The following is a 25,298-nucleotide window of genomic DNA, read 5'->3' as shown; positions in this document are numbered from 1 at the left end:
GAGGAGTGAAAGAGAAGGTGGCATGTCTCCTCTCTCCAATTCCCGGAGGCTCCAAGCTCAAGAGGGGTGGGGGGGCACAGAAGTGGGATAGGTGAGTGAAATTTAACTATTGGGGTGGTTTCCGCCCTCCTCGTTAGCATTTTTTTTTCATCTTTTTAAGATTTTATTTATTTATTTGACAGACAGAGGTCACAGGTAGGCAGAGAGGCAGGCAGAGAGAGAGGAGGAAGCAGGCTCCCTGCTGAGCAGAAAGCCCGATGCGGGACTTGATCCCAGGACCCTGAGATCACGACCTGAGCCAAAGGCAGAGGCTTTAACCCACTGAGCCACCCAGGCGCCCCTCCTCGTTAGCATTTTGAAGATGACTGGGCAGAGCCTGAGAAAGGGCTGATCCTTGTTCTCCAGTCTCTACTACTCTTCCTATCGGTGGCTGGGGCCACTGGCTCTCGGCTCTGCAGCTGCAAACCCAGGTGACCGGAATCGAGGGCTTCTGGGAGCTCTGGCTTAGCACACAGGATCGGCATGATCACTCCCACTCCAACTGTGCGCCCCTCTGCCTACCGGCCCCTGCCTTTTCTCAAACACTGGGACCCACCTCATGCCTGAGGCTCTGTCTCTATCTCCTTTGCTGCTTGTCCCCCAGAACTGCCCTATTCAACACCATAGCCACGTGGAGCAACTCACCTGAAACAGGGCCAGTGAGACTGAAGACCTAATTTTTTTAACTAACTCATTTAAAAACTGGTACTTGATCCAATAACTGGAAAACATCTAAGTATGGTTGGAAGGTGAATCTACATTTTCAACTGGAGATTTTACAAGAACCTAAGTACGGATCAAGTATGTCTGATAAAAATGTAGCATCTGAAGACAGGCTGTTAACTGGATTTTGAAGATTTAGTAAAAATAAACGAATGTAAAATATCTCATGAAGGATATAAGGGGTGCCTTGTCTCAGTCAGAGGACCGTGCGATTCTTGATCTCAGGGTTGTGAGTTTGAGGCCCACATTGGGTGTAGAGATTACTTAAAAAATAAAATCTTTCCGTTGCCTGGGTGACTCAGTCCGTTAAGCATCTGCCTTCAGCTCAGGTCATGATCCCAGATTCCCTGGGTCAAGCCCCATATCCGGCTCCCTGCTCAGTGGGGAGTCTGCTTCTCCCTCTCCCTCTTGCTCTACCCTGCTCATGCTTACGCACGTGCTCTCTCTCTCTGAAATAAATAAAATCTTTTAAAACATAAAATGAAATCTCTTTAAAAATACAGATTACATGTCGAAATGGTAATCTTTTTAATATATTGGGTAAAATTAAATATTAATGGTAATTTCTCCTGCTTCTATTTACTTAATAAGATGAGACAACTAGAAAATTTAAATTATATATGAGGCCCACATTATAGGTTGATTGGACAGCGATGACACAGAACCAGACTCCTCTCTGCACTTGCAAGTACCCTTAAAAAATAACAATCCTGGTGGCTCAGTCACTTAAGCATCACGATCCCGGGGTGCTGGGATGGAGCCCCATGTCCTCTCTGCTCAGCGGGAGTCGGCTTCTCCCTCTCCCTGCCACTCCCCCTGCTTGTACTCTCTCTCTCTCTCTCTCTCTCTCTCTGTCAAATAAATCAATAGAATCTTTAAAAAAAAAATACAATTCTGTTGACAAACTCATGCCTGTGGTAGAGGCCGCAATTACCAGCCATTTCCGGCTATACTGGCCCCACCCAATTCTCCTAGATGATCATTTCCTGGACCATTCCCTTTGCTCCCTGTTGGAACATTCTGGGCCACTTACTTTCTTTCACACAACCACTGCAAGTTGGTCAGCCGTTAAGTCACGAACACGCAGACTGCATGAATCTAATTTCAGACTAAGATGATGAATTTGACCTGCGATATGGAAGAGCCTCAAGGTTCCTAAGATACTAAAATAAATGTAAAGCTTATTCACGAAACATACCCAGTTGCTATCCTCAAAAGGGACCTTCCATGAAGTACCCCCTTTGGTAAGAATCATTACAAGGAAATATACAAAGACCACCAAATGGTGATCTGACACAAAACTGCTTGCCTAGGACGGAAGCATCCCATTACCCCACCGCAAGGTAAATCACTGTCTCCCAGCAGTACAGTTCAACCTTGAAAAACACAAGATTGAGCTCCGTGGGCCCACTTAAATGTAGGTTACACTTGATATATACATATCACAGTACTATACCTGAGTTTTCTTTTCCAAATAATTTCCATAATATTTTCTTTTCCCTAGCTTACTTTATCATAAGAATACAGTATTTAATACATATAAAGACAACATACGTGTTAGCCAAGTGTTTAGGTCAGCAATAGGCTAGTAGGAGTTAAATTTTTAGTGAGACAAGAGATACAGATTTTTGACTTTGCGGGGAGTCGGCACCCCTCACCTCACACTGTTCAAGGGTCGCCAGGACCTAGAGGGCAAAAGGAAAGAAGTACATCAAATCAGGTGAGATTCGGAGTGCAGGTGTCTGGCTGGTTCCCAAGGCCAAGCGGAAACTCCTCTAAGCCAGTGGTCACCACGCTGGGTCACTTCTAAAAGGCACAGGCACCATTAACGAAGTTGTCCAGGATGGGTTACCTACAGCCCTACCGGGCTCGGCGTCCCTCCCACGGCACATCTGACCTTGGCTTGAGGTTGGCCGAAATCTTCCCTTAGCGGGGCCGGGACAGTACAGCGGGCTTGATCGAGAAGGACCCACCGGTCACCCGCCTCTGCGCTCATCTCTTCGTAAAAGGCCAAAGATTTCCACGATCTGAGGAGAAGCCAGAGTATCGCTCATCTCCTTGGGAGCGGCCAGACCTCATCTCCCTTTTGTGTGAGGGCCAGAGGCAGGCAAGCATGCGTGTGTACGTCGCAAAACAAAGGGCAGGGACACAGGCTGCCCTTTAAAAATTGTAATGCGACAACACGTGAGAAGCTCTCAAAGAAATCCCTGCCCACCAGCGTTCCTAGCAGCAGGACCGACGACGGCCGACAGGTTTCGCCAGCAAGGGGGATGTCCACGGACGGAGACCGGGCAGACGCAGCGAGGTACACGCACACCAGCGCGTAAGGCTCAGCCGAACGAGAACGAGCAAAGCCCGGCGGGGGTGACACCACACGCGAACCTCGACCACACTGCGCCGAGCGAGAGAGGCCGGACAGGAGACGTCACACGCTCTCTGACGCCATCGTCAGCCAGTGTCCAGAACGGGGAAGTCCACAGACGCAGAAAGCAAACGGGTGCTTCCGGGGCCGGGGGAGAGGACGGCAGCCGGTGCTTCGTGGCCACAGAGGCCGCCCTGGGGGTGAGGGAGCTGTTTGGGAAATACAGCTGGTGATGGCACAGCCACGTAAATGCAGCGACTGACGCCCAGCTGTACCCCTGAAGACGGGTGACTGTCGCTCCTGTGAAGTGCGCCTCCGTACAAAGGAAGGGGAAACAGAAAGAACTTCAGGGCTCTCGTGAGCCCCACCGACACGAGAAAGCAGGAACGGACATGGGGGAGCCGGGATGCTGGACAGCCCAGGGGCACCAGGAGGGGACAGGCAGAAACGGGCGGTAGGGGTCCCGCTTCAGAATCTGACCAGAGGTCGCCAACACTTGAAAAGCAAACAAATAACACACATTTTCAAATGCGAAGCTCTTCAATGTCTCCAAATAACCAGGAGTTCTAAACCAAGTAAAGGACCATAGAGGGAGAAAGCAAGACATCCCACAGGTGCCTTTTCGAGGCCAGTGATTGCACCTGGACGAGAGGGGCTGGGCTCTGCGGGGGGCAGCGTGGGCACTGAGTGCAGCCTGGGCGCCGCCACCAAGCAGGGGCGCCCCTGAGCCACTCTGCCCACCTGGGAGGTCTCCCACATCCTCCATATAAGCCTGGCAAGCACATCCTCTCTGGGGAGGTTTCACAGTTTCTTTCAAAACAAATTTGCCAGAATTGCATTTAATACACGGTGCACAAACACTGAAGCACATACCAAGACCGCTCTTCCAAAAGGGGTTTCTGGTAGTTAAAAAGTCACTTCAGTACAGACGATGCACAGGGAAACCATGTGCAAAAAGCTACGTACGCCCTTCCCTTCCCAGGCTACAACACACAGGAAACTTCGGGACCTCGTGCCAAGCAAAGGAAGCCAGTCACTGAAGGACAAACACCCCTTCAGGATTCATACAAAGTATCTGAAGCAGTCCAACTCGGGAAAACAGAAAACAGAATGCTGGGTGCCTGGGCTGGGGGGGGATGGGGAACGGGGAGCTCTGCTGGTGGGGATAGCTGCGCTTTTGCAAGAGAATAGCTCCAGAACCGCCTTGGGAAACCATGTCCATCTACCGAGCATCAACCGAACGAACGGCACCTTCAAAATGGTTAAGGCGGTACATCTTAGGTCAGGATTTTTAGCTCCCCTAAAAATCTGGACAACCATCCTATTCAAGGAGTACCCATGATAACTGTTGTGCGAGTGCAGTTTTACGGTTTTCGAGAAATTATAGTTTCGGGGGTTTCGACGGAACCCGGTTTGGAGCTGGATCTACTTTAGAACATTAACAAGTAAGGTGACCGTCTACAAGGACAGCAACAAAGCGACGACTTTAAGCAAAAACAATCCCAGGGTCTTGCTTGAGTCGCTGCCTTGTTTCTACGAACCGCTCACCAGCTTGTGCTTTCATAAACTGTTTGGACACCGAAACGTAAAACACGGACACATCGAGGAAAAGAAAAAAAAGAAAAAAAACAAAAACCAAAACCAAAAACCAGAACCAAAATGGAAGTCAAAATTCGGGAGGTGATTTGGGCCCATGCTCTGGTGTTTTGTACAAAGAGAAAATACGGCAAGACTCAGGATTTGGGAGGGGAAGGCGGGCTTCTGTCCATTTTACCTTTGGCCTGGCTTGCGGGCTGCGGGCCCAGAGGCAGCCCAGCTGTCTGGGCGGCGACTGTCGTCACGGCCACAGGGCCCTGCAAGATTCTCAACCGTGGTCCCTGCGGCTGGGGCGGCGGCTGCGAGGCAGGGGCCGGCCGCAGTGTGTGCGCGGGACGAGGACCGCTCTGCTCGGGGCTTCTCTGGCTCTCCCCAGAGCCAAGCGGGGCCGACACCGCCGCGTGGGGCTGCGGCAGCTCCCCCTCTCCGGCCCGGTTTAGCATCACAGCCTGCTGAGCAGAGGAGGCCCTTTCTGGACTGGCTGCACCTCTTGCACTTGGACCCTGGGGCCCAGGCCGCTGAGGACCCCCAGTGGAGGCTTGCTGAAGTTGTTCTTGGGAAATCAACTGATAGAGCCGCCGCTCTGGCTGCCGCGCCGTGTTCAAAAGGAGCGAATCTTGGGGAACCTCCAGGAGAGTTACTGGCCTGAGGCCGCAAGCGTGTTTTAAAAATAACTGGACGCGGACCGGAAGACTCCGCGCTGCAGTGGGCACCGCACTGGGCGGCCGAGCGCCTGAGGGCAGGCTGCTGGGCTGGATCCCCGCAGGAGCCTTGGCGCCAGCCTGAGGGCCCTGCCCCGGGCCGGAGCCCCTCTCCAAAGCCCGCGCTCCGCAACCAGGGCCCGCCGCTTGGAGGAGGCTGTGGCCCGCGGAGCTGGCCGTGACCTGGGCGGCCGGGCTGCTCTGCGATGAGCTGGCGGGGGACGGGGTGGTCGCAGGCAGCCTGCTGACTCCAGGGCCCTCCTTCCCAGAGGATTTCGGGGACTTGGCCATGACCGGGGTGGCCGGGGCTCTCAGTGAGGAGCTGGCGGTGGGCAAAGTGCCTGCAGGAAACACGCTCACTCGAATCACTTCCACAGAGGATTTCTGGGCCTTGGCTGGGACCCGGGTGGCCGGGGCTCTCACGGACGAGCTGGCCGGGGACAGGGGGGCTGCAGGAAGCGTGCCCAGTCCGGTCACGCTCACAGAGGACTGCTGGGAGCCGGCGGAGACCCGGCTGGCCGGGCTCCTCTGTGGTGCGCTGGCGGCGGACACGGTGGCTGCTGGAAGCGGGCTCCCTCGATTCACGTCCACGGGGGATTGCTGCGAAGGACTTGGTGGCTTAGGAGCGGGAGCAGGAGATGGAGATTTAAGAAAGCTGCTGGCCTCCCATGGAATAAAACTGTTCCCCGACTGGCTCTTTCCTGAGCTCCAGGGAAGTCTGATGCGCAGAGGGGGCCGTCCCACGCCCTCCCCCCTGGACTGGGGACCGAACCGACGCCATGTCAGGCTGTTCTGGGTCGTTCCCGGGAGGAAGCCCACTGAGGCCGCCTGAGCCATCCGACCCGGTGACCGTACAGCTGGCCTTCTGCGGGACCGCCAACTCTGCCCCCGGGACCACCCCGCCGGCCGCAGTCTTTGATCCGGGTGGGACACGGCCGGAACGGTCATCTGTGCAGGGGTGCGGAGGAGACATCTGTCCCTCCCACCCGTCTTCCTTCCAGGGCCTTCTCGCTCCAGAGAAAGGTGGATTATTCGGCGGCGGCGACTGCGGGAAGGTCAGCTCCGTGCTCCGAGGCTCATGGCCGGCTTCGCAGCCACACGCACCACCGTCCCTCACCTCGCCGGCTGCCCAGACTCCCGGAGGGGAGACGTCCCGTTGGGCGGACCTCTTCCCTCTGGCATATTTCTGCACATCCACTTCCGAAGGCACCGCCAAGTCACAGGGTCTCCGCTTCCATGTATCTACGCAGCTCCCCGCTTTAGAAATTTTGAGGTCGTACCACGGACGGTCTTGGCGCTCTCTGCGTTTCCTGCAAGAGGCCCATACTGTCAGCTCAGGAGGAGGGGGACAAGCAGACAGCTCCCGCTGCCGATGCAGAGAGGGGGCAGAGTACCTCCTGAAGCTCCTTTTCATCGGCCCAGTGTTCATCTTTTGCTTGTTATAGAGCAGCCTGTTCGCCACGCAGGCTACTGCTACAGAAGGATCCAGACACAGGGGCTCAGCGGTAGCCAAGATCAGCTGGCTCTCAAGCGACAGTTTGTCTTCCTGGGTCCATTCCTGGCCATCGCTGGTTATGGACTGCACGTCGCAGGCTAACGTCTGCATGGTCGGGCGCAGGAGAATGTGCCTGCTCTGGTAGCCCGGAGGTTCCCCACCGCTGCACTGCCTGTAGTCCCGCACCTGCGCTATGACGCACCCGCGCTGGAAGAGGTTCACCTCCGATTTTTCCAGCACGTCCAGCAGAGCGGGAGGTAATTCTTCAGCATCCAGGTATTCGAGCAATTCGTGTTCTTCGTAGGGCAGCCGAACGGTCTCCGAATATGCTCCGTGTTTGCCCTGGAGCATCAGCGAATATCCCCCCTCTCCCCGGTGCAGGTTGACCACTAAACACGGCAACGACTCTCTCCTCACGAGCTTCTCTAGCAAGTTCACGTTGCTTCGTAGCTCCTCCGGATCCTCAGGCTCTCTCCCACATTCTTCCACATAGATGTCGTAAAGTTTCTCGTAGAGAGATGCTTCCCCACTCGACGAGCCTTTCCTCTTTGGAGGCCTCTGCTGGGCACCTGCGATGACATAGTCCGCACGGTCCAAAGCCCTTTCCAGCGCCTGTTGCATCGTGGTGCAAAAGGGGCCCTAAAGACAAGAGAAAACGCAAGTGCCTTGAGGAGCGGGCCAAAAACCCCGGCTTTCACGTCGAGGTAGAGTCCGGCCCGCGCCGCAACTCCCCCGCGGCGCGGTGAGCCAGGAGCCTCAGTTCCCAGTGGTGGACGGCCGCCGGGAGCCCGCCCCGGGAAAGCAGCACACGACATACCTGCGATCAGGGGAAAACAGCTACACGTGCCCGAGTCGCCACCGCGGGTCCCGACTCCCTGCAGGCTGGGCCGGAAGTGGGCAGGTGGGCGCACCCCCTCCCGCCCTCCCTGCTCTCCCCCCGCCCCCCGTCCCCGCCCCCTGCGGGAGCCTCCGCTGGTGCGCATGTGCGCTCTCTGCAGGCCACCAAGGCAGGCCTCAAGCCTCCTCCTGTTGTTGCCTCCGCCCTGGGGCCACGAGGCCCAGGGCCCGCACTCCCGCAGCAGGGCCACCCCTTTGCTTTGCGCTTAAGGCCCAGGGCACGCCGCCGCCGCCGACGCGCAGGCAACGATCCGAGGAATACGCCCTCTCCGGTCCGGTCCGGTCCCAAGTCCACGCCAGTTCGCGCAGAAATGCGGCTGTCGCCGAAGCCTTGGAAACTGTTCCTTTCCTTTCTGGGCCGGCGCTTCCCCCAGAATTGTTCGCTGTTTCCGAGTCTCCTGTCGTGAACGGCAGGGCTGCGCCTGGTGCCCGTCACCGCTTGCACACACCCCACAGCGCCCGTGGGCAGTAGCCCCTGCCTGCGCCGGGGGAGGCTCGCTGAATCTGGTGCAGGCATCGCCATTCTTCTCCAGTCTTCAGGGGTCCGCCCGGTGGTGGTCCTGTCGCTGTGCGCAAGACATGCCGTTCTGATCCTTAAGTATTGTCCTGGTACTGCCCCGTGTGTCCCGTAAGGGCGCTTTGCAAGGATGCCGTAGGCCACGCGTCTGTCCCGTCTGGGGGCACAGCTCAGCTTGAGACTATCGGTTTGGAAGGGTGGCCTGCCTGTCGTGGGGCTGAGAGCTAGTGTCCCCAGTGACGGCAGCACATTCCAGCGATCAGTCGGACTTGGAGCCCACAGCCGGGATGCTAAGCTTGGGTCTGGAGGGAGCTGATGATGGGGACCTGGAGAACTGAGGGGCCCTTGTTGTCCACAGCCTTGGCTGCCTTGAGATGCGCCGGCCCTCTGGGACAGCTTTTTCAAAGACACCCTTGAGGTTTACGCGAGGCGTAGTGATAATAGCATGTGCACAGAATAGTCCCACAGAGGAAAAGAAGCCAAGCCGAGTCGGAGAAACTGCCGAATTTCACACGACTCTAAACCCGGGCTGGCTTTCAACCCCTGGCAATGGTGCCAGCTGCACGTGTAGTTGATAGGACCGTCAGCCCAGCGAGGATCAAGCACTTTTTGACGGAGAGCTTCTGAGCGACAGATGACCCGGGTTCAGGGAGGGGCAAGAAGGCTTTTCTGCTGGCCATCAGCTGTCTTTGGGCGAGTGGGTACTTGGGGAGCGCCTCCAGGGGGCTTGAGTCCTCCTGTCTAGTTTCTGCCCTCTCTTACGCGTCCTCCCCTGCCTCTCTTTGTCCCACCTCCACTTGCCCGAATCGAGGCTGAGGCTCAGACCGGATGGCGAAAGCGCATTATTCCTGGCAGTAACGCCTCCCGAAGAAGAAAGAAGCCCGAGACTTGTGCGGGCCGGTCGCTCCTGGCCTGGGGAGCGGACTCCCAGCTTCCCAGCAGAGCGGCGGAGGGTCGGGACCCGGTGAGGCCAGCGACGGGTCCTGGGGCGGCAGGCTGAGGGAGAGACCTGCTCTCGGGCGGCCCCCCCCCCCCCCCGGCCCATCGGGGTCGGTGCCCCGGAGACGTCGCCCGCCTCCCCTCGGCCCGGCGCCCGCCTCCTGCCTCCTGCCCGGCTCCTCTCTCTCCTCCCTCTCCCACGCGTCTGGGCGGGGGCGGTAGTCCCTGGTCCACCGACGGCCGAACCGCCCCGGGATCCGGAATCCCTGGGGACCGACACCGTGTCTCCTCCACCCCACCCCACCCCAACCCCCCCCCCACGCCCCCCACCCCTCCGTTCGCTCACCGCCTCGAGGGCTCACTCCTTGGCCCCAGGCTGGCGCTGTCGATTGAAGGAATGAATGGTGGGCGCAGCGCTCTAGTTCCCCCAACTGCAGACTCCTCGGGATCTTGCCCAGTAAATACTGTACACCCGTTTCCGAAACGAGGAGGGTACCCGCAGCCAGGTCTTCCGGCTCTGGTGCCCTGGACGGTGCCAGGATCGCCCCACCGGGACGCGGGGTGGGGGCTGCCTGCGCGCCGCGGGCCGTTCAGCCGCATCCCTGGCGCGGTCTGGTGCGTGCCCGTGCCCGTGCCCGTGCCCTTGCCCTCAGTTGCCAGGACCCAACATGGCCCCAGGTGTTGCCAGCTCTCCCTGGCGGGCGGGGAGGGCCGGGGGCAAGATCGTCCCCTGGCGGAGAACCGCCCCACTGTAGACCCGCTCTGGAAACCAGGAGTGTCATCCAAAGGCCGCCCTTTAGCCGATCACCCCAACCGGGGGCACTTGTCACTGGCCAGAGAGAGAGAGAGAGAGAGAGATAAGTGCATCTGCCCCCCTGCCACGGGATGGCCCGGATCCACGGTGTTGCCCTGGCCATGTCCTCGGCTGGGGTTCCCCATAAGTGCTCCCTGGGAAGAGGATCTGAGGGCAGGCGGTTGACCTGGGAGCTCATCCCCAGAAGCACCCGCAGGGGAAAGGGGGTGACCTGGGGACGAAGACAACAGCGGGCACCTCCGTGAGCAGAAGTCCGCTGTGGACCGCTGGTCCCTGAGAGGCAAGGGAGCTGGGGCGTGTGTCTCTCCACTCCTCTCTCTCACTGGCGGAGGACAGCCCTGAAACTGTTCCCTGTCTCTCCGGTTTGCCACTCAGGAGAGCCACCCGTGCTGACGTGGCCACTCGCTACCCTTAGACGGAGAGTCACCGGCGCTGCCACTAGCGCCGCGGCTGCGGGGAGAAGTCCGGCGCCGTGGCGATCCGGGCAGGGCGCCCCTGGCACCCGCTGCACGCGCGATCCGAGCTCAGGGCGAGAAGTGGGCCTTTCCTTCCCCGTGCAGCAGAGAAATGTGTGCTGTCCGGTAGATCTGGCGGTGTGGACGCGGGAAATGCTACCCCGTGTCCGGGTGAAACGGACAGTGGCGTGTGAGGGGGTTGTGTGCGCGCCCATGAGAGAGTGTCCGCTCTTAAGGCCACCGCGGCCTCCAGCGGAGCTTGTGGCCTGCTCCCTAGCCCCCGCCTGGGGGAACCCCTAGGCCTTCTGGCCGCAGGTGCCCCCGGACGAGGCTCTCCCCCGGCTGCGCGTGTCCTCCAGCGTGCGTGCGTCAGTGGGCCTGGCCGCGCTTGGCCGGGGGCTGCAGCCGGCCCCTGCACTTGCACTCCCTAATTGCCTGGTCTTCCCACAAGATGAGGGGGTTTAAAAAAAAAACGCTCCGAGTGCACACCGTCCTTGGAGCCCTTCAGGCACGTTAATGAGCTCACTGGCTGTTTATAAGGACTCCGATGGCTGCCCTCCCCTACAGCAGCCTGACCTAGTTGCACATGCTGAGAAAACTCACGGCCAGGCTAAGCTTTGCTAGTGGGAGAAGAGAGTTCCGTTAATTGCAAGATAATTGAGCTAATTCGCAATTAGCAAACTGGTTTGTGCCATACCCATTGAGGTCCAGGTCTAGATTTTGCCCCCTCTCCCCTGTTGTGGCTAATTAGAGGGACCAGCCAGAGAACAGGGACTGCAGGGAGCAAGGGAAGGTGACGCTACCTTGCTTGTTGGGCTCATCTCTGGTCGACCCCCCATCACTGGCCCTAAGTCTGATGTGTCTTTCCTGTGTTCAGGCCCCAAGACCCAGTAGAGCAAATCTCTGGGGGGATGCTGTAGCTCTGGGAGATCATGTGACTGAAGGCCCCTCCCACAGCCCATTCCAAAGATGGAAAGGCAGACCTTATCCAGAAGCACCATGACAGGGAGAGGGACCACTGCAGTGGGATTTCCCAGCGAGGGTCGGGGGAGAGATTGTGCTCAACTCTGAGTGCAGCATGGGCATATGGGAGTTCAAAGCCAAGGAGCCGGGTGGGAGTCCGTGGGTAGAAGCTTACTAAGAGGAATCATCAGGGATGTGGGAGATCCTGGCTAAACGGAGCCAACAGGTTTCTCTGCTGAAGACAGGCCAGGGTGATCAGGCATGGCAGGGGGGATGGTGGAGGATGAGAAATGTGATGGGGCATGGAGCGTGGGGTGGGGGGGGTTCTGCTTAAACCGAGGGAGCAGGGTTCTGGCCAAAACTGGCTTCTACAAGGACGTGCACACATGGGCCTAGGAGAAGATTCTGGAGCCTAACTAAAGTTTGGTCAAGAATAGAATTTCCATCACTGTCAACTTTTAATTTTGAAAGTGTTCCTTATCACTGTGACATAGGGTAAGATATACTAGTCGAAGAAGTGAATTGATTTAATTGCAAGATAAATAACCCTAATTTGCAATAGTATACCGATTTGTTCATGCTCATTGAGGTCAAGCATGAATGTTTTTTATTAAGTATAATATACAGAGAGTAAAATTTTCATATTCGAGTGTACAGACCTGTTAGTTTTGAAAAATGTGGTCCATTATGCAATCACCACAGCAATCAAGGTATAGAACTTTTCCATCATGCAAAAAAAAATTCCCTCATTCATATTTGTTGTGGAATCTTTCAGGACCCAGAGGTCATACCACCTCGTCTTAATTACCGTAGTTATATAACAATGTTTGAATCAAGAAGTGATCAATTTCTGATTTTGTTATTTTGCAAAGTAATTTTGGCTACTTCACTCCTCCTACTCTTTTCATGTACATTTTAGAATCATTTTGTGAATTCCTACAGGTTGGGGACCTAACCCCTACTTCCACTAATTATCTCTGCCCTTGATGAAGTCACTTACCTCATTTGTGCCTCTAGTGTTTCATTTATAAAGTAGAATGATGTTGTTGATGATATTTTGAAGTTTAAGTGGGACAGTCTGTATATTCCATGTTCATAGAATGCCTGGCACATAGTGAGCCCTCATGAAATCTCAGCCGTGTTTTTCTTTACCACCACCCTTCTGAGTGCCTTAGCACCCTTTTCTTTTCTTTCTTGGGGACAGTGGGGAAGTAATGAACAGTTTGAAGAGGAATAGTAACTTGTTTAGCACACTAAGTGGTGCCATGATGAGGGCAATGGGCTAGCATGGGGTGAGGTTGGGGACAAGAAGCAAGTGACAGGTGACTGTAGAGCCCTGGTGGCAGCTGATGAGGTCAGTGTTAGTCAAGCTTGCAAGGAAATACTTGAGTTATTTCTCAGATTGGTTGAGTGAGACTTGAGAAGTTATTGGTTATAGGAGTTGAAAATGAGGAAAGAGTTGAATTTGGCTTGGAGTGGCTCGCTTGAAGAGATTGAGTGGCTTCTGGTGACTTATATGGTATCATACATAATTCACATTGTTTTTCATGTGTCACGATTGTAGGAAGTTGGGGACTAGTGCTGTTCTTTAGACTGTAAACTGTCCTAACAGTAAGGACTGCTATTTTTGCCCACTACCACTTACCCAGGGCATAGCACAATGCCTTGCATATAACTAGGTACTTGTAATAGACAGAATAATGGTTCCCCAAAGATGCTCACATCCTAATCTTTGGAACCAATAAGCATGTTAGTTTCCAGTGCAAAGGGGACTTTACATGTAGGATTAAGCTATGGAGCTTGAGTTGAGATTATCCTTACTTTTCTGGATAGGTCTAATATAATGACAAGTGTTCTCACGTGGGAAGGAGGGAAGCAGGAAAGTCAGAGAGAGAGGGAGATCCCGGAAGTTGCCTTGCTGCTGACCTTGAATACGGAGGAAAGGGCCATGAGCCAAGGAACACAGGTGACCTCTGGAAGCTGGAAAAGACAATGAAACAGATTCTCTCTAGAGTCTCCAAAAAGTAACACAGCCTTGTCAACACCTTGATTTTTGCATAGCGAGATCAGTTTCCGACTGCTGTCTTCCAGAACATTAAGATTATAAATCTGAAAAAAAGGATTATAAATCTGTGTTGTTTTAAGCCACTATGTTTGTGGTAATATTTTATAACAATGCTAGAAAAGGAGTACCTGTTTTATGTGATGGATGCTGTTAAGAATTTGTGAAGACCTGTCTTCCACAGCCACAAGTTTGCTGAATCTAAATTTGCAGCACTCCATACCTCTCTAACAAAACCTGGTTGTCTGGTAGCTGGAATTGAGGGGGAAGAAAGGTGCGGGCAAAATGTGAATGCAGCCGTTCCCAGAACATCGGATGTCATCCTTCTTTAATTCTATAAAATGTTTTGTTTCCAAAATCTCAAATCTCAGAAAAAAATAAGTAAGGGGTTTAGGCCAGAGGGGAACTGGCAGTGTATTTGCACAGAAAATGACCCAGCCAAACAGCCTAGGGAAATGGAACATTCTCCCCACCCCCACCCCCACCCCCAGACCTTGGGGGAAAATGAGAAGTTAGTAGCCTCCACCTCCTCCATCCAATCATCAGAGCCCTGGAAGAAGCATGAGCAAAATATGCCTTTTGATTTTGAAAGACAAGCCTTATCTTACACCTGAAACTAGAACATGCTACCTAGTAACATTTATATGAAAAGTGGCAGATAATCAAGCAAGGACTTTTGGAACCAGATTCTGCTTCCCCCCTCCTCCATTTCTAATTCTTCCCAAGAATTTCTTATTTAGATGTGGCTTACAGTTCATTAGAACCTCAATTACCAGATCCTCAAAACACTAGAAGGAGGAAAATTAAGAAGAAAATGAATGGACCCAAAACGTATTCACATCCAGGAAACGTATAATGAAAACAACATTTGCGGTCAGGATCCAGAAGCAAAGCAAGATCAATGTCATCATTCAAAGATTCAGTTATATCTATTGTACCATACCTGTTGAGGTTAAAAAGCAGACTCATGTTGGGGTGCCTGGGTGGCTCAGTGGGTTAAGCTTCTGCCTTCTGCTCAGGTCATGACCCAGGGTCCCGGGATCAAGCCCCGCATCCGGCTCTCTGCTCAGCGGGGAGCCTGTTTCCCCTTCTCTCTCTGCCTGCCTCCCTGCTTACTTCTGATCTCTGTCTGTCAAATAAATAAATAAAATCTTAAAAAAAAAAAAAGCAGACTCGTGCTACCACTTAGAAAGGTTTCCAAGGACAAGGGCTAAAACTGAAAATTTTATCATTATCCACAACACTTTAATACCTAAACCAGACCATAGATTGTGTGGGTTTGCAAGAATTACCAAATGTAGCTCAGAAACTGAAAACTGTGTTTGGTGCCCAGAAAAATAAAATGATATTCATATCTATTTATGTGTGTGTATAACAATTTTATATATAAAGCTCTAAAATATTATATGTAAATATTATTTAGCTATTATATATGAATATATAAGATATATAAACATACATGGTAAATATAGAGATATAAGGGTGAATAGTAGGCCTCAGTGCATATATAATTTTTTTTTAAAGATTTTGTTTATTTGACAGACAGAGGTCACAAGTAGGCAGAGAGGCAGGCAGAGAGAGAGGGGGGAAGCAGGCTCCTTCCTGAGCAGGGAGCCTGATGTGGTGCTCGATCCCAGGACCCTGGGATCATGACCTGAGCCGAAGGCAGAGGCTTAACCCACTGAGCCACCCAGGTGCCCCAGTGCATATATAATTTTAATTTTTATGATATTTTAATATTTATATAACACATTCCTATATTAAAATTACATGTATATTCAAACTCACTATTTTATATTACCTGAAGAAGTTCCTATAGACAAAGTACCTCTCCTTTAGTCATCCTACATTTTGAAAAGAGTAAAATCTTAAAATATTTTTAAAAGAAAAAATTTGTGTCATCAGATCCATTTTAATAAGGCTGACTAATGTTACTAAGTATATAACACTGTCTAATACCAAATTACAGTCAAAATGCATTACTAAGAAAAGATGATAACCCCAACTATAATTTTAGTTTTGTGAGATATAAAAGCTGGATATGACTCCTGGCCTACATTTTTCTGGGAATATCGTTCATTATCTGTTCATCTGTCTCAGAGAGTCAATGCCTTGTGCCATTGCCATTTTGATAACAATCTGCTCCTTACAAGGCTAAGGTATGAAGGTGTCATCTCTTATAAAAACCTCTCACATCCTGTGTAACCCAAGTGCTAGCTTCTCCCTACTCCCCTCAAAAGGGCCTTTTTCTTTTATTTTTTAAAGAATGGGGGATTTGTCATCTGTCTGCTCCAGAGTCACCCACTTGGTACCTCCTTTTCTGCTTTGTGAACTCCTGCTCTGGGCCACTGCCTGTGGCAACATTTTCCTCCGTGTGACAATGCTGTCCTGGAGCAGGGGAGGGTGATAAGGGGTAGGCCACACTCCCTGTAGAGACCTGCCCTTGTTGCTGACAACAGCAGGTGAGAACGTGTTTTAAGACTTTACTGATGAGCTGGGGATAACTTCATGGCATTACAAAGTAGAAAATACTTTTTAACTGGTGTTAAATATGACTCCTCTCATGGTCCAGAGGGCATTAAACACTTCATTGAGAAGAGTGGGGTCCTTCCAGTTCTGGGTCCATCCCAGTTCTCAGCCCTTCTTTCAAGCCCATTCTCGGCTATCCCTTCCAGAGAGAACATGAGAGTCCCTGTCTTCAAATACGGTCAGTTTTCATTCCCCAGTAGCAAAACTCCACCACCCACCCTCAAGGTCAGTGCTGTGCTAGGATCGGTCACGTTCTGCGGTGGACACTCTGAGCCCCACCCAGGTCGGCTGGGATCCTGTCAACTGTTCCTCCGCCCTTCTACCCTGGCTTCTGTGTGGTTTTGCTTCTAATGGCCTCTACCAGAGACTCTTTTTGGAAGACTACTCTTAGGTTATTGGAACAGAAAGAAGCAGGGATAGACAAGGACAGGAGTGTGAAAGCCCAGCTCCCTGGCCTTACGTTGGAACGATCTCTGAGGCATAACTCACACTCCAGAGTTCGCCCATCAGGTTAGGCTGAGGCTGGGTGGGCCTGAGGTCATGGCCTTGGCTTCCTCTCCTTCCCTGTTCTGCATCCATCACCCCTTGAAAGCACAGACTTCAAAAAACTACTTGTATATGCATCCTTATTTCAGGGTCTTCTTCTAGGGAACAGACCTAACGTACCTCTCCACCCATTTTCAGGTATAGTCCAAGGCTCTAGGATTCGCAAGCAATACAATTCCAAAGTCCAGCCAAATGGCCAGGGGACTCTGGTGTGATATGTCAAATCCCTTTCAGTTATCTTTCCATCAGAGCTGGATGAAACTGTGCTCCTTTACTACTCCAGTCCCCAGTGGGTAAATTCTGGGTAAAATAAACATCTGTCCTAAGAACAAAAGAAAAATTCTTAGCAATACTAGATTTAAATTGTATTATAGAGGACAAACTTTCCGAAAGCTAAAGCAACTTAACGTCCTTGTAGAAGCCAGTTTTGGCCAGAACCCTGCTCCCTCGGTTTAAGCAGAACCCCCCCCACCCCACGCTCCATGCCCCATCACATTTCTCATCCTCCACCATCCCCCCTGCCATGCCTGATCACCCTGGCCTGTCTTCAGCAGAGAAACCTGTTGGCTCCGTTTAGCCAGGATCTCCCACATCCCTGATGATTCCTCTTAGTAAGCTTCTACCCACGGACTCCCACCCGGCTCCTTGGCTTTGAACTCCCATATGCCCATGCTGCACTCAGAGTTGAGCACAATCTCTCCCCCGACCCTCGCTGGGAAATCCCACTGCAGTGGTCCCTCTCCCTGTCATGGTGCTTCTGGATAAGGTCTGCCTTTCCATCTTTGGAATGGGCTGTGGGAGGGGCCTTCAGTCACATGATCTCCCAGAGCTACAGCATCCCCCCAGAGATTTGCTCTACTGGGTCTTGGGGCCTGAACACAGGAAAGACACATCAGACTTAGGGCCAGTGATGGGGGGTCGACCAGAGATGAGCCCAACAAGCAAGGTAGCGTCACCTTCCCTTGCTCCCTGCAGTCCCTGTTCTCTGGCTGGTCCCTCTAATTAGCCACAACAGGGGAGAGGGGGCAAAATCTAGACCTGGACCTCAATGGGTATGGCACAAACCAGTTTGCTAATTGCGAATTAGCTCAATTATCTTGCAATTAACGGAACTCTCTTCTCCCACTAGCAAAGCTTAGCCTGGCCGTGAGTTTTCTCAGCATGTGCAACTAGGTCAGGCTGCTGTAGGGGAGGGCAGCCATCGGAGTCCTTATAAACAGCCAGTGAGCTCATTAACGTGCCTGAAGGGCTCCAAGGACGGTGTGCACTCGGAGCGTTTTTTTTTTAAACCCCCTCATCTTGTGGGAAGACCAGGCAATTAGGGAGTGCAAGTGCAGGGGCCGGCTGCAGCCCCCGGCCAAGCGCGGCCAGGCCCACTGACGCACGCACGCTGGAGGACACGCGCAGCCGGGGGAGAGCCTCGTCCGGGGGCACCTGCGGCCAGAAGGCCTAGGGGTTCCCCCAGGCGGGGGCTAGGGAGCAGGCCACAAGCTCCGCTGGAGGCCGCGGTGGCCTTAAGAGCGGACACTCTCTCATGGGCGCGCACACAACCCCCTCACACGCCACTGTCCGTTTCACCCGGACACGGGGTAGCATTTCCCGCGTCCACACCGCCAGATCTACCGGACAGCACACATTTCTCTGCTGCACGGGGAAGGAAAGGCCCACTTCTCGCCCTGAGCTCGGATCGCGCGTGCAGCGGGTGCCAGGGGCGCCCTGCCCGGATCGCCACGGCGCCGGACTTCTCCCCGCAGCCGCGGCGCTAGTGGCAGCGCCGGTGACTCTCCGTCTAAGGGTAGCGAGTGGCCACGTCAGCACGGGTGGCTCTCCTGAGTGGCAAACCGGAGAGACAGGGAACAGTTTCAGGGCTGTCCTCCGCCAGTGAGAGAGAGGAGTGGAGAGACACACGCCCCAGCTCCCTTGCCTCTCAGGGACCAGCGGTCCACAGCGGACTTCTGCTCACGGAGGTGCCCGCTGTTGTCTTCGTCCCCAGGTCACCCCCTTTCCCCTGCGGGTGCTTCTGGGGATGAGCTCCCAGGTCAACCGCCTGCCCTCAGATCCTCTTCCCAGGGAGCACTTATGGGGAACCCCAGCCGAGGACATGGCCAGGGCAACACCGTGGATCCGGGCCATCCCGTGGCAGGGGGGCAGATGCACTTATCTCTCTCTCTCTCTCTCTCTCTGGCCAGTGACAAGTGCCCCCGGTTGGGGTGATCGGCTAAAGGGCGGCCTTTGGATGACACTCCTGGTTTCCAGAGCGGGTCTACAGTGGGGCGGTTCTCCGCCAGGGGACGATCTTGCCCCCGGCCCTCCCCGCCCGCCAGGGAGAGCTGGCAACACCTGGGGCCATGTTGGGTCCTGGCAACTGAGGGCAAGGGCACGGGCACGGGCACGGGCACGCACCAGACCGCGCCAGGGATGCGGCTGAACGGCCCGCGGCGCGCAGGCAGCCCCCACCCCGCGTCCCGGTGGGGCGATCCTGGCACCGTCCAGGGCACCAGAGCCGGAAGACCTGGCTGCGGGTACCCTCCTCGTTTCGGAAACGGGTGTACAGTATTTACTGGGCAAGATCCCGAGGAGTCTGCAGTTGGGGGAACTAGAGCGCTGCGCCCACCATTCATTCCTTCAATCGACAGCGCCAGCCTGGGGCCAAGGAGTGAGCCCTCGAGGCGGTGAGCGAACGGAGGGGTGGGGGGCGTGGGGGGGGGGTTGGGGTGGGGTGGGGTGGAGGAGACACGGTGTCGGTCCCCAGGGATTCCGGATCCCGGGGCGGTTCGGCCGTCGGTGGACCAGGGACTACCGCCCCCGCCCAGACGCGTGGGAGAGGGAGGAGAGAGAGGAGCCGGGCAGGAGGCAGGAGGCGGGCGCCGGGCCGAGGGGAGGCGGGCGACGTCTCCGGGGCACCGACCCCGATGGGCCGGGGGGGGGGGGGACCGCCCGAGAGCAGGTCTCTCCCTCAGCCTGCCGCCCCAGGACCCGTCGCTGGCCTCACCGGGTCCCGACCCTCCGCCGCTCTGCTGGGAAGCTGGGAGTCCGCTCCCCAGGCCAGGAGCGACCGGCCCGCACAAGTCTCGGGCTTCTTTCTTCTTCGGGAGGCGTTACTGCCAGGAATAATGCGCTTTCGCCATCCGGTCTGAGCCTCAGCCTCGATTCGGGCAAGTGGAGGTGGGACAAAGAGAGGCAGGGGAGGACGCGTAAGAGAGGGCAGAAACTAGACAGGACTCAAGCCCCCTGGAGGCGCTCCCCAAGTACCCACTCGCCCAAAGACAGCTGATGGCCAGCAGAAAAGCCTTCTTGCCCCTCCCTGAACCCGGGTCATCTGTCGCTCAGAAGCTCTCCGTCAAAAAGTGCTTGATCCTCGCTGGGCTGACGGTCCTATCAACTACACGTGCAGCTGGCACCATTGCCAGGGGTTGAAAGCCAGCCCGGGTTTAGAGTCGTGTGAAATTCGGCAGTTTCTCCGACTCGGCTTGGCTTCTTTTCCTCTGTGGGACTATTCTGTGCACATGCTATTATCACTACGCCTCGCGTAAACCTCAAGGGTGTCTTTGAAAAAGCTGTCCCAGAGGGCCGGCGCATCTCAAGGCAGCCAAGGCTGTGGACAACAAGGGCCCCTCAGTTCTCCAGGTCCCCATCATCAGCTCCCTCCAGACCCAAGCTTAGCATCCCGGCTGTGGGCTCCAAGTCCGACTGATCGCTGGAATGTGCTGCCGTCACTGGGGACACTAGCTCTCAGCCCCACGACAGGCAGGCCACCCTTCCAAACCGATAGTCTCAAGCTGAGCTGTGCCCCCAGACGGGACAGACGCGTGGCCTACGGCATCCTTGCAAAGCGCCCTTACGGGACACACGGGGCAGTACCAGGACAATACTTAAGGATCAGAACGGCATGTCTTGCGCACAGCGACAGGACCACCACCGGGCGGACCCCTGAAGACTGGAGAAGAATGGCGATGCCTGCACCAGATTCAGCGAGCCTCCCCCGGCGCAGGCAGGGGCTACTGCCCACGGGCGCTGTGGGGTGTGTGCAAGCGGTGACGGGCACCAGGCGCAGCCCTGCCGTTCACGACAGGAGACTCGGAAACAGCGAACAATTCTGGGGGAAGCGCCGGCCCAGAAAGGAAAGGAACAGTTTCCAAGGCTTCGGCGACAGCCGCATTTCTGCGCGAACTGGCGTGGACTTGGGACCGGACCGGACCGGAGAGGGCGTATTCCTCGGATCGTTGCCTGCGCGTCGGCGGCGGCGGCGTGCCCTGGGCCTTAAGCGCAAAGCAAAGGGGTGGCCCTGCTGCGGGAGTGCGGGCCCTGGGCCTCGTGGCCCCAGGGCGGAGGCAACAACAGGAGGAGGCTTGAGGCCTGCCTTGGTGGCCTGCAGAGAGCGCACATGCGCACCAGCGGAGGCTCCCGCAGGGGGCGGGGACGGGGGGCGGGGGGAGAGCAGGGAGGGCGGGAGGGGGTGCGCCCACCTGCCCACTTCCGGCCCAGCCTGCAGGGAGTCGGGACCCGCGGTGGCGACTCGGGCACGTGTAGCTGTTTTCCCCTGATCGCAGGTATGTCGTGTGCTGCTTTCCCGGGGCGGGCTCCCGGCGGCCGTCCACCACTGGGAACTGAGGCTCCTGGCTCACCGCGCCGCGGGGGAGTTGCGGCGCGGGCCGGACTCTACCTCGACGTGAAAGCCGGGGTTTTTGGCCCGCTCCTCAAGGCACTTGCGTTTTCTCTTGTCTTTAGGGCCCCTTTTGCACCACGATGCAACAGGCGCTGGAAAGGGCTTTGGACCGTGCGGACTATGTCATCGCAGGTGCCCAGCAGAGGCCTCCAAAGAGGAAAGGCTCGTCGAGTGGGGAAGCATCTCTCTACGAGAAACTTTACGACATCTATGTGGAAGAATGTGGGAGAGAGCCTGAGGATCCGGAGGAGCTACGAAGCAACGTGAACTTGCTAGAGAAGCTCGTGAGGAGAGAGTCGTTGCCGTGTTTAGTGGTCAACCTGCACCGGGGAGAGGGGGGATATTCGCTGATGCTCCAGGGCAAACACGGAGCATATTCGGAGACCGTTCGGCTGCCCTACGAAGAACACGAATTGCTCGAATACCTGGATGCTGAAGAATTACCTCCCGCTCTGCTGGACGTGCTGGAAAAATCGGAGGTGAACCTCTTCCAGCGCGGGTGCGTCATAGCGCAGGTGCGGGACTACAGGCAGTGCAGCGGTGGGGAACCTCCGGGCTACCAGAGCAGGCACATTCTCCTGCGCCCGACCATGCAGACGTTAGCCTGCGACGTGCAGTCCATAACCAGCGATGGCCAGGAATGGACCCAGGAAGACAAACTGTCGCTTGAGAGCCAGCTGATCTTGGCTACCGCTGAGCCCCTGTGTCTGGATCCTTCTGTAGCAGTAGCCTGCGTGGCGAACAGGCTGCTCTATAACAAGCAAAAGATGAACACTGGGCCGATGAAAAGGAGCTTCAGGAGGTACTCTGCCCCCTCTCTGCATCGGCAGCGGGAGCTGTCTGCTTGTCCCCCTCCTCCTGAGCTGACAGTATGGGCCTCTTGCAGGAAACGCAGAGAGCGCCAAGACCGTCCGTGGTACGACCTCAAAATTTCTAAAGCGGGGAGCTGCGTAGATACATGGAAGCGGAGACCCTGTGACTTGGCGGTGCCTTCGGAAGTGGATGTGCAGAAATATGCCAGAGGGAAGAGGTCCGCCCAACGGGACGTCTCCCCTCCGGGAGTCTGGGCAGCCGGCGAGGTGAGGGACGGTGGTGCGTGTGGCTGCGAAGCCGGCCATGAGCCTCGGAGCACGGAGCTGACCTTCCCGCAGTCGCCGCCGCCGAATAATCCACCTTTCTCTGGAGCGAGAAGGCCCTGGAAGGAAGACGGGTGGGAGGGACAGATGTCTCCTCCGCACCCCTGCACAGATGACCGTTCCGGCCGTGTCCCACCCGGATCAAAGACTGCGGCCGGCGGGGTGGTCCCGGGGGCAGAGTTGGCGGTCCCGCAGAAGGCCAGCTGTACGGTCACCGGGTCGGATGGCTCAGGCGGCCTCAGTGGGCTTCCTCCCGGGAACGACCCAGAACAGCCTGACATGGCGTCGGTTCGGTCCCCAGTCCAGGGGGAGGGCGTGGGACGGCCCCCTCTGCGCATCAGACTTCCCTGGAGCTCAGGAAAGAGCCAGTCGGGGAACAGTTTTATTCCATGGGAGGCCAGCAGCTTTCTTAAATCTCCATCTCCTGCTCCCGCTCCTAAGCCACCAAGTCCTTCGCAGCAATCCCCCGTGGACGTGAATCGAGGGAGCCCGCTTCCAGCAGCCACCGTGTCCGCCGCCAGCGCACCACAGAGGAGCCCGGCCAGCCGGGTCTCCGCCGGCTCCCAGCAGTCCTCTGTGAGCGTGACCGGACTGGGCACGCTTCCTGCAGCCCCCCTGTCCCCGGCCAGCTCGTCCGTGAGAGCCCCGGCCACCCGGGTCCCAGCCAAGGCCCAGAAATCCTCTGTGGAAGTGATTCGAGTGAGCGTGTTTCCTGCAGGCACTTTGCCCACCGCCAGCTCCTCACTGAGAGCCCCGGCCACCCCGGTCATGGCCAAGTCCCCGAAATCCTCTGGGAAGGAGGGCCCTGGAGTCAGCAGGCTGCCTGCGACCACCCCGTCCCCCGCCAGCTCATCGCAGAGCAGCCCGGCCGCCCAGGTCACGGCCAGCTCCGCGGGCCACAGCCTCCTCCAAGCGGCGGGCCCTGGTTGCGGAGCGCGGGCTTTGGAGAGGGGCTCCGGCCCGGGGCAGGGCCCTCAGGCTGGCGCCAAGGCTCCTGCGGGGATCCAGCCCAGCAGCCTGCCCTCAGGCGCTCGGCCGCCCAGTGCGGTGCCCACTGCAGCGCGGAGTCTTCCGGTCCGCGTCCAGTTATTTTTAAAACACGCTTGCGGCCTCAGGCCAGTAACTCTCCTGGAGGTTCCCCAAGATTCGCTCCTTTTGAACACGGCGCGGCAGCCAGAGCGGCGGCTCTATCAGTTGATTTCCCAAGAACAACTTCAGCAAGCCTCCACTGGGGGTCCTCAGCGGCCTGGGCCCCAGGGTCCAAGTGCAAGAGGTGCAGCCAGTCCAGAAAGGGCCTCCTCTGCTCAGCAGGCTGTGATGCTAAACCGGGCCGGAGAGGGGGAGCTGCCGCAGCCCCACGCGGCGGTGTCGGCCCCGCTTGGCTCTGGGGAGAGCCAGAGAAGCCCCGAGCAGAGCGGTCCTCGTCCCGCGCACACACTGCGGCCGGCCCCTGCCTCGCAGCCGCCGCCCCAGCCGCAGGGACCACGGTTGAGAATCTTGCAGGGCCCTGTGGCCGTGACGACAGTCGCCGCCCAGACAGCTGGGCTGCCTCTGGGCCCGCAGCCCGCAAGCCAGGCCAAAGGTAAAATGGACAGAAGCCCGCCTTCCCCTCCCAAATCCTGAGTCTTGCCGTATTTTCTCTTTGTACAAAACACCAGAGCATGGGCCCAAATCACCTCCCGAATTTTGACTTCCATTTTGGTTCTGGTTTTTGGTTTTGGTTTTTGTTTTTTTTCTTTTTTTTCTTTTCCTCGATGTGTCCGTGTTTTACGTTTCGGTGTCCAAACAGTTTATGAAAGCACAAGCTGGTGAGCGGTTCGTAGAAACAAGGCAGCGACTCAAGCAAGACCCTGGGATTGTTTTTGCTTAAAGTCGTCGCTTTGTTGCTGTCCTTGTAGACGGTCACCTTACTTGTTAATGTTCTAAAGTAGATCCAGCTCCAAACCGGGTTCCGTCGAAACCCCCGAAACTATAATTTCTCGAAAACCGTAAAACTGCACTCGCACAACAGTTATCATGGGTACTCCTTGAATAGGATGGTTGTCCAGATTTTTAGGGGAGCTAAAAATCCTGACCTAAGATGTACCGCCTTAACCATTTTGAAGGTGCCGTTCGTTCGGTTGATGCTCGGTAGATGGACATGGTTTCCCAAGGCGGTTCTGGAGCTATTCTCTTGCAAAAGCGCAGCTATCCCCACCAGCAGAGCTCCCCGTTCCCCATCCCCCCCCAGCCCAGGCACCCAGCATTCTGTTTTCTGTTTTCCCGAGTTGGACTGCTTCAGATACTTTGTATGAATCCTGAAGGGGTGTTTGTCCTTCAGTGACTGGCTTCCTTTGCTTGGCACGAGGTCCCGAAGTTTCCTGTGTGTTGTAGCCTGGGAAGGGAAGGGCGTACGTAGCTTTTTGCACATGGTTTCCCTGTGCATCGTCTGTACTGAAGTGACTTTTTAACTACCAGAAACCCCTTTTGGAAGAGCGGTCTTGGTATGTGCTTCAGTGTTTGTGCACCGTGTATTAAATGCAATTCTGGCAAATTTGTTTTGAAAGAAACTGTGAAACCTCCCCAGAGAGGATGTGCTTGCCAGGCTTATATGGAGGATGTGGGAGACCTCCCAGGTGGGCAGAGTGGCTCAGGGGCGCCCCTGCTTGGTGGCGGCGCCCAGGCTGCACTCAGTGCCCACGCTGCCCCCCGCAGAGCCCAGCCCCTCTCGTCCAGGTGCAATCACTGGCCTCGAAAAGGCACCTGTGGGATGTCTTGCTTTCTCCCTCTATGGTCCTTTACTTGGTTTAGAACTCCTGGTTATTTGGAGACATTGAAGAGCTTCGCATTTGAAAATGTGTGTTATTTGTTTGCTTTTC

General features: G+C 55.8%; 2 protein-coding genes across 2 annotated transcripts; one reads left to right on the top strand and one right to left on the bottom strand.

Annotated features, from left to right (window-relative positions):
- Positions 1 to 4,857: 4,857 nt before the first annotated feature.
- Positions 4,858 to 7,537, bottom strand: LOC116857867 (transcription factor SPT20 homolog). The gene is given in 2 exon segments (XM_032842333.1): positions 4,858 to 6,177; positions 6,179 to 7,537. Coding segments are annotated over 2 exon segments (2,679 nt in total).
- A 13,847-nt stretch (positions 7,538 to 21,384) lies between these two features.
- On the top strand, positions 21,385 to 24,063 carry LOC116857866 (transcription factor SPT20 homolog). Its single transcript, XM_032842331.1, has one exon. The coding sequence runs from the start codon at positions 21,385 to 21,387 to the stop codon at positions 24,061 to 24,063; it is 2,679 nt and encodes an 892-aa protein (XP_032698222.1).
- Positions 24,064 to 25,298: the final 1,235 nt, after the last annotated feature.

The sequence above is a fragment of the Lontra canadensis genome, unplaced genomic scaffold, assembly GCF_010015895.1.
Source record: "Lontra canadensis isolate GAN:19392208 unplaced genomic scaffold, GSC_riverotter_1.0 scaffold127, whole genome shotgun sequence".
In the NCBI taxonomy this organism is placed as follows: domain Eukaryota; kingdom Metazoa; phylum Chordata; class Mammalia; order Carnivora; family Mustelidae; genus Lontra; species Lontra canadensis.
This window is presented reverse-complemented; position numbering and strand designations above follow the sequence as displayed.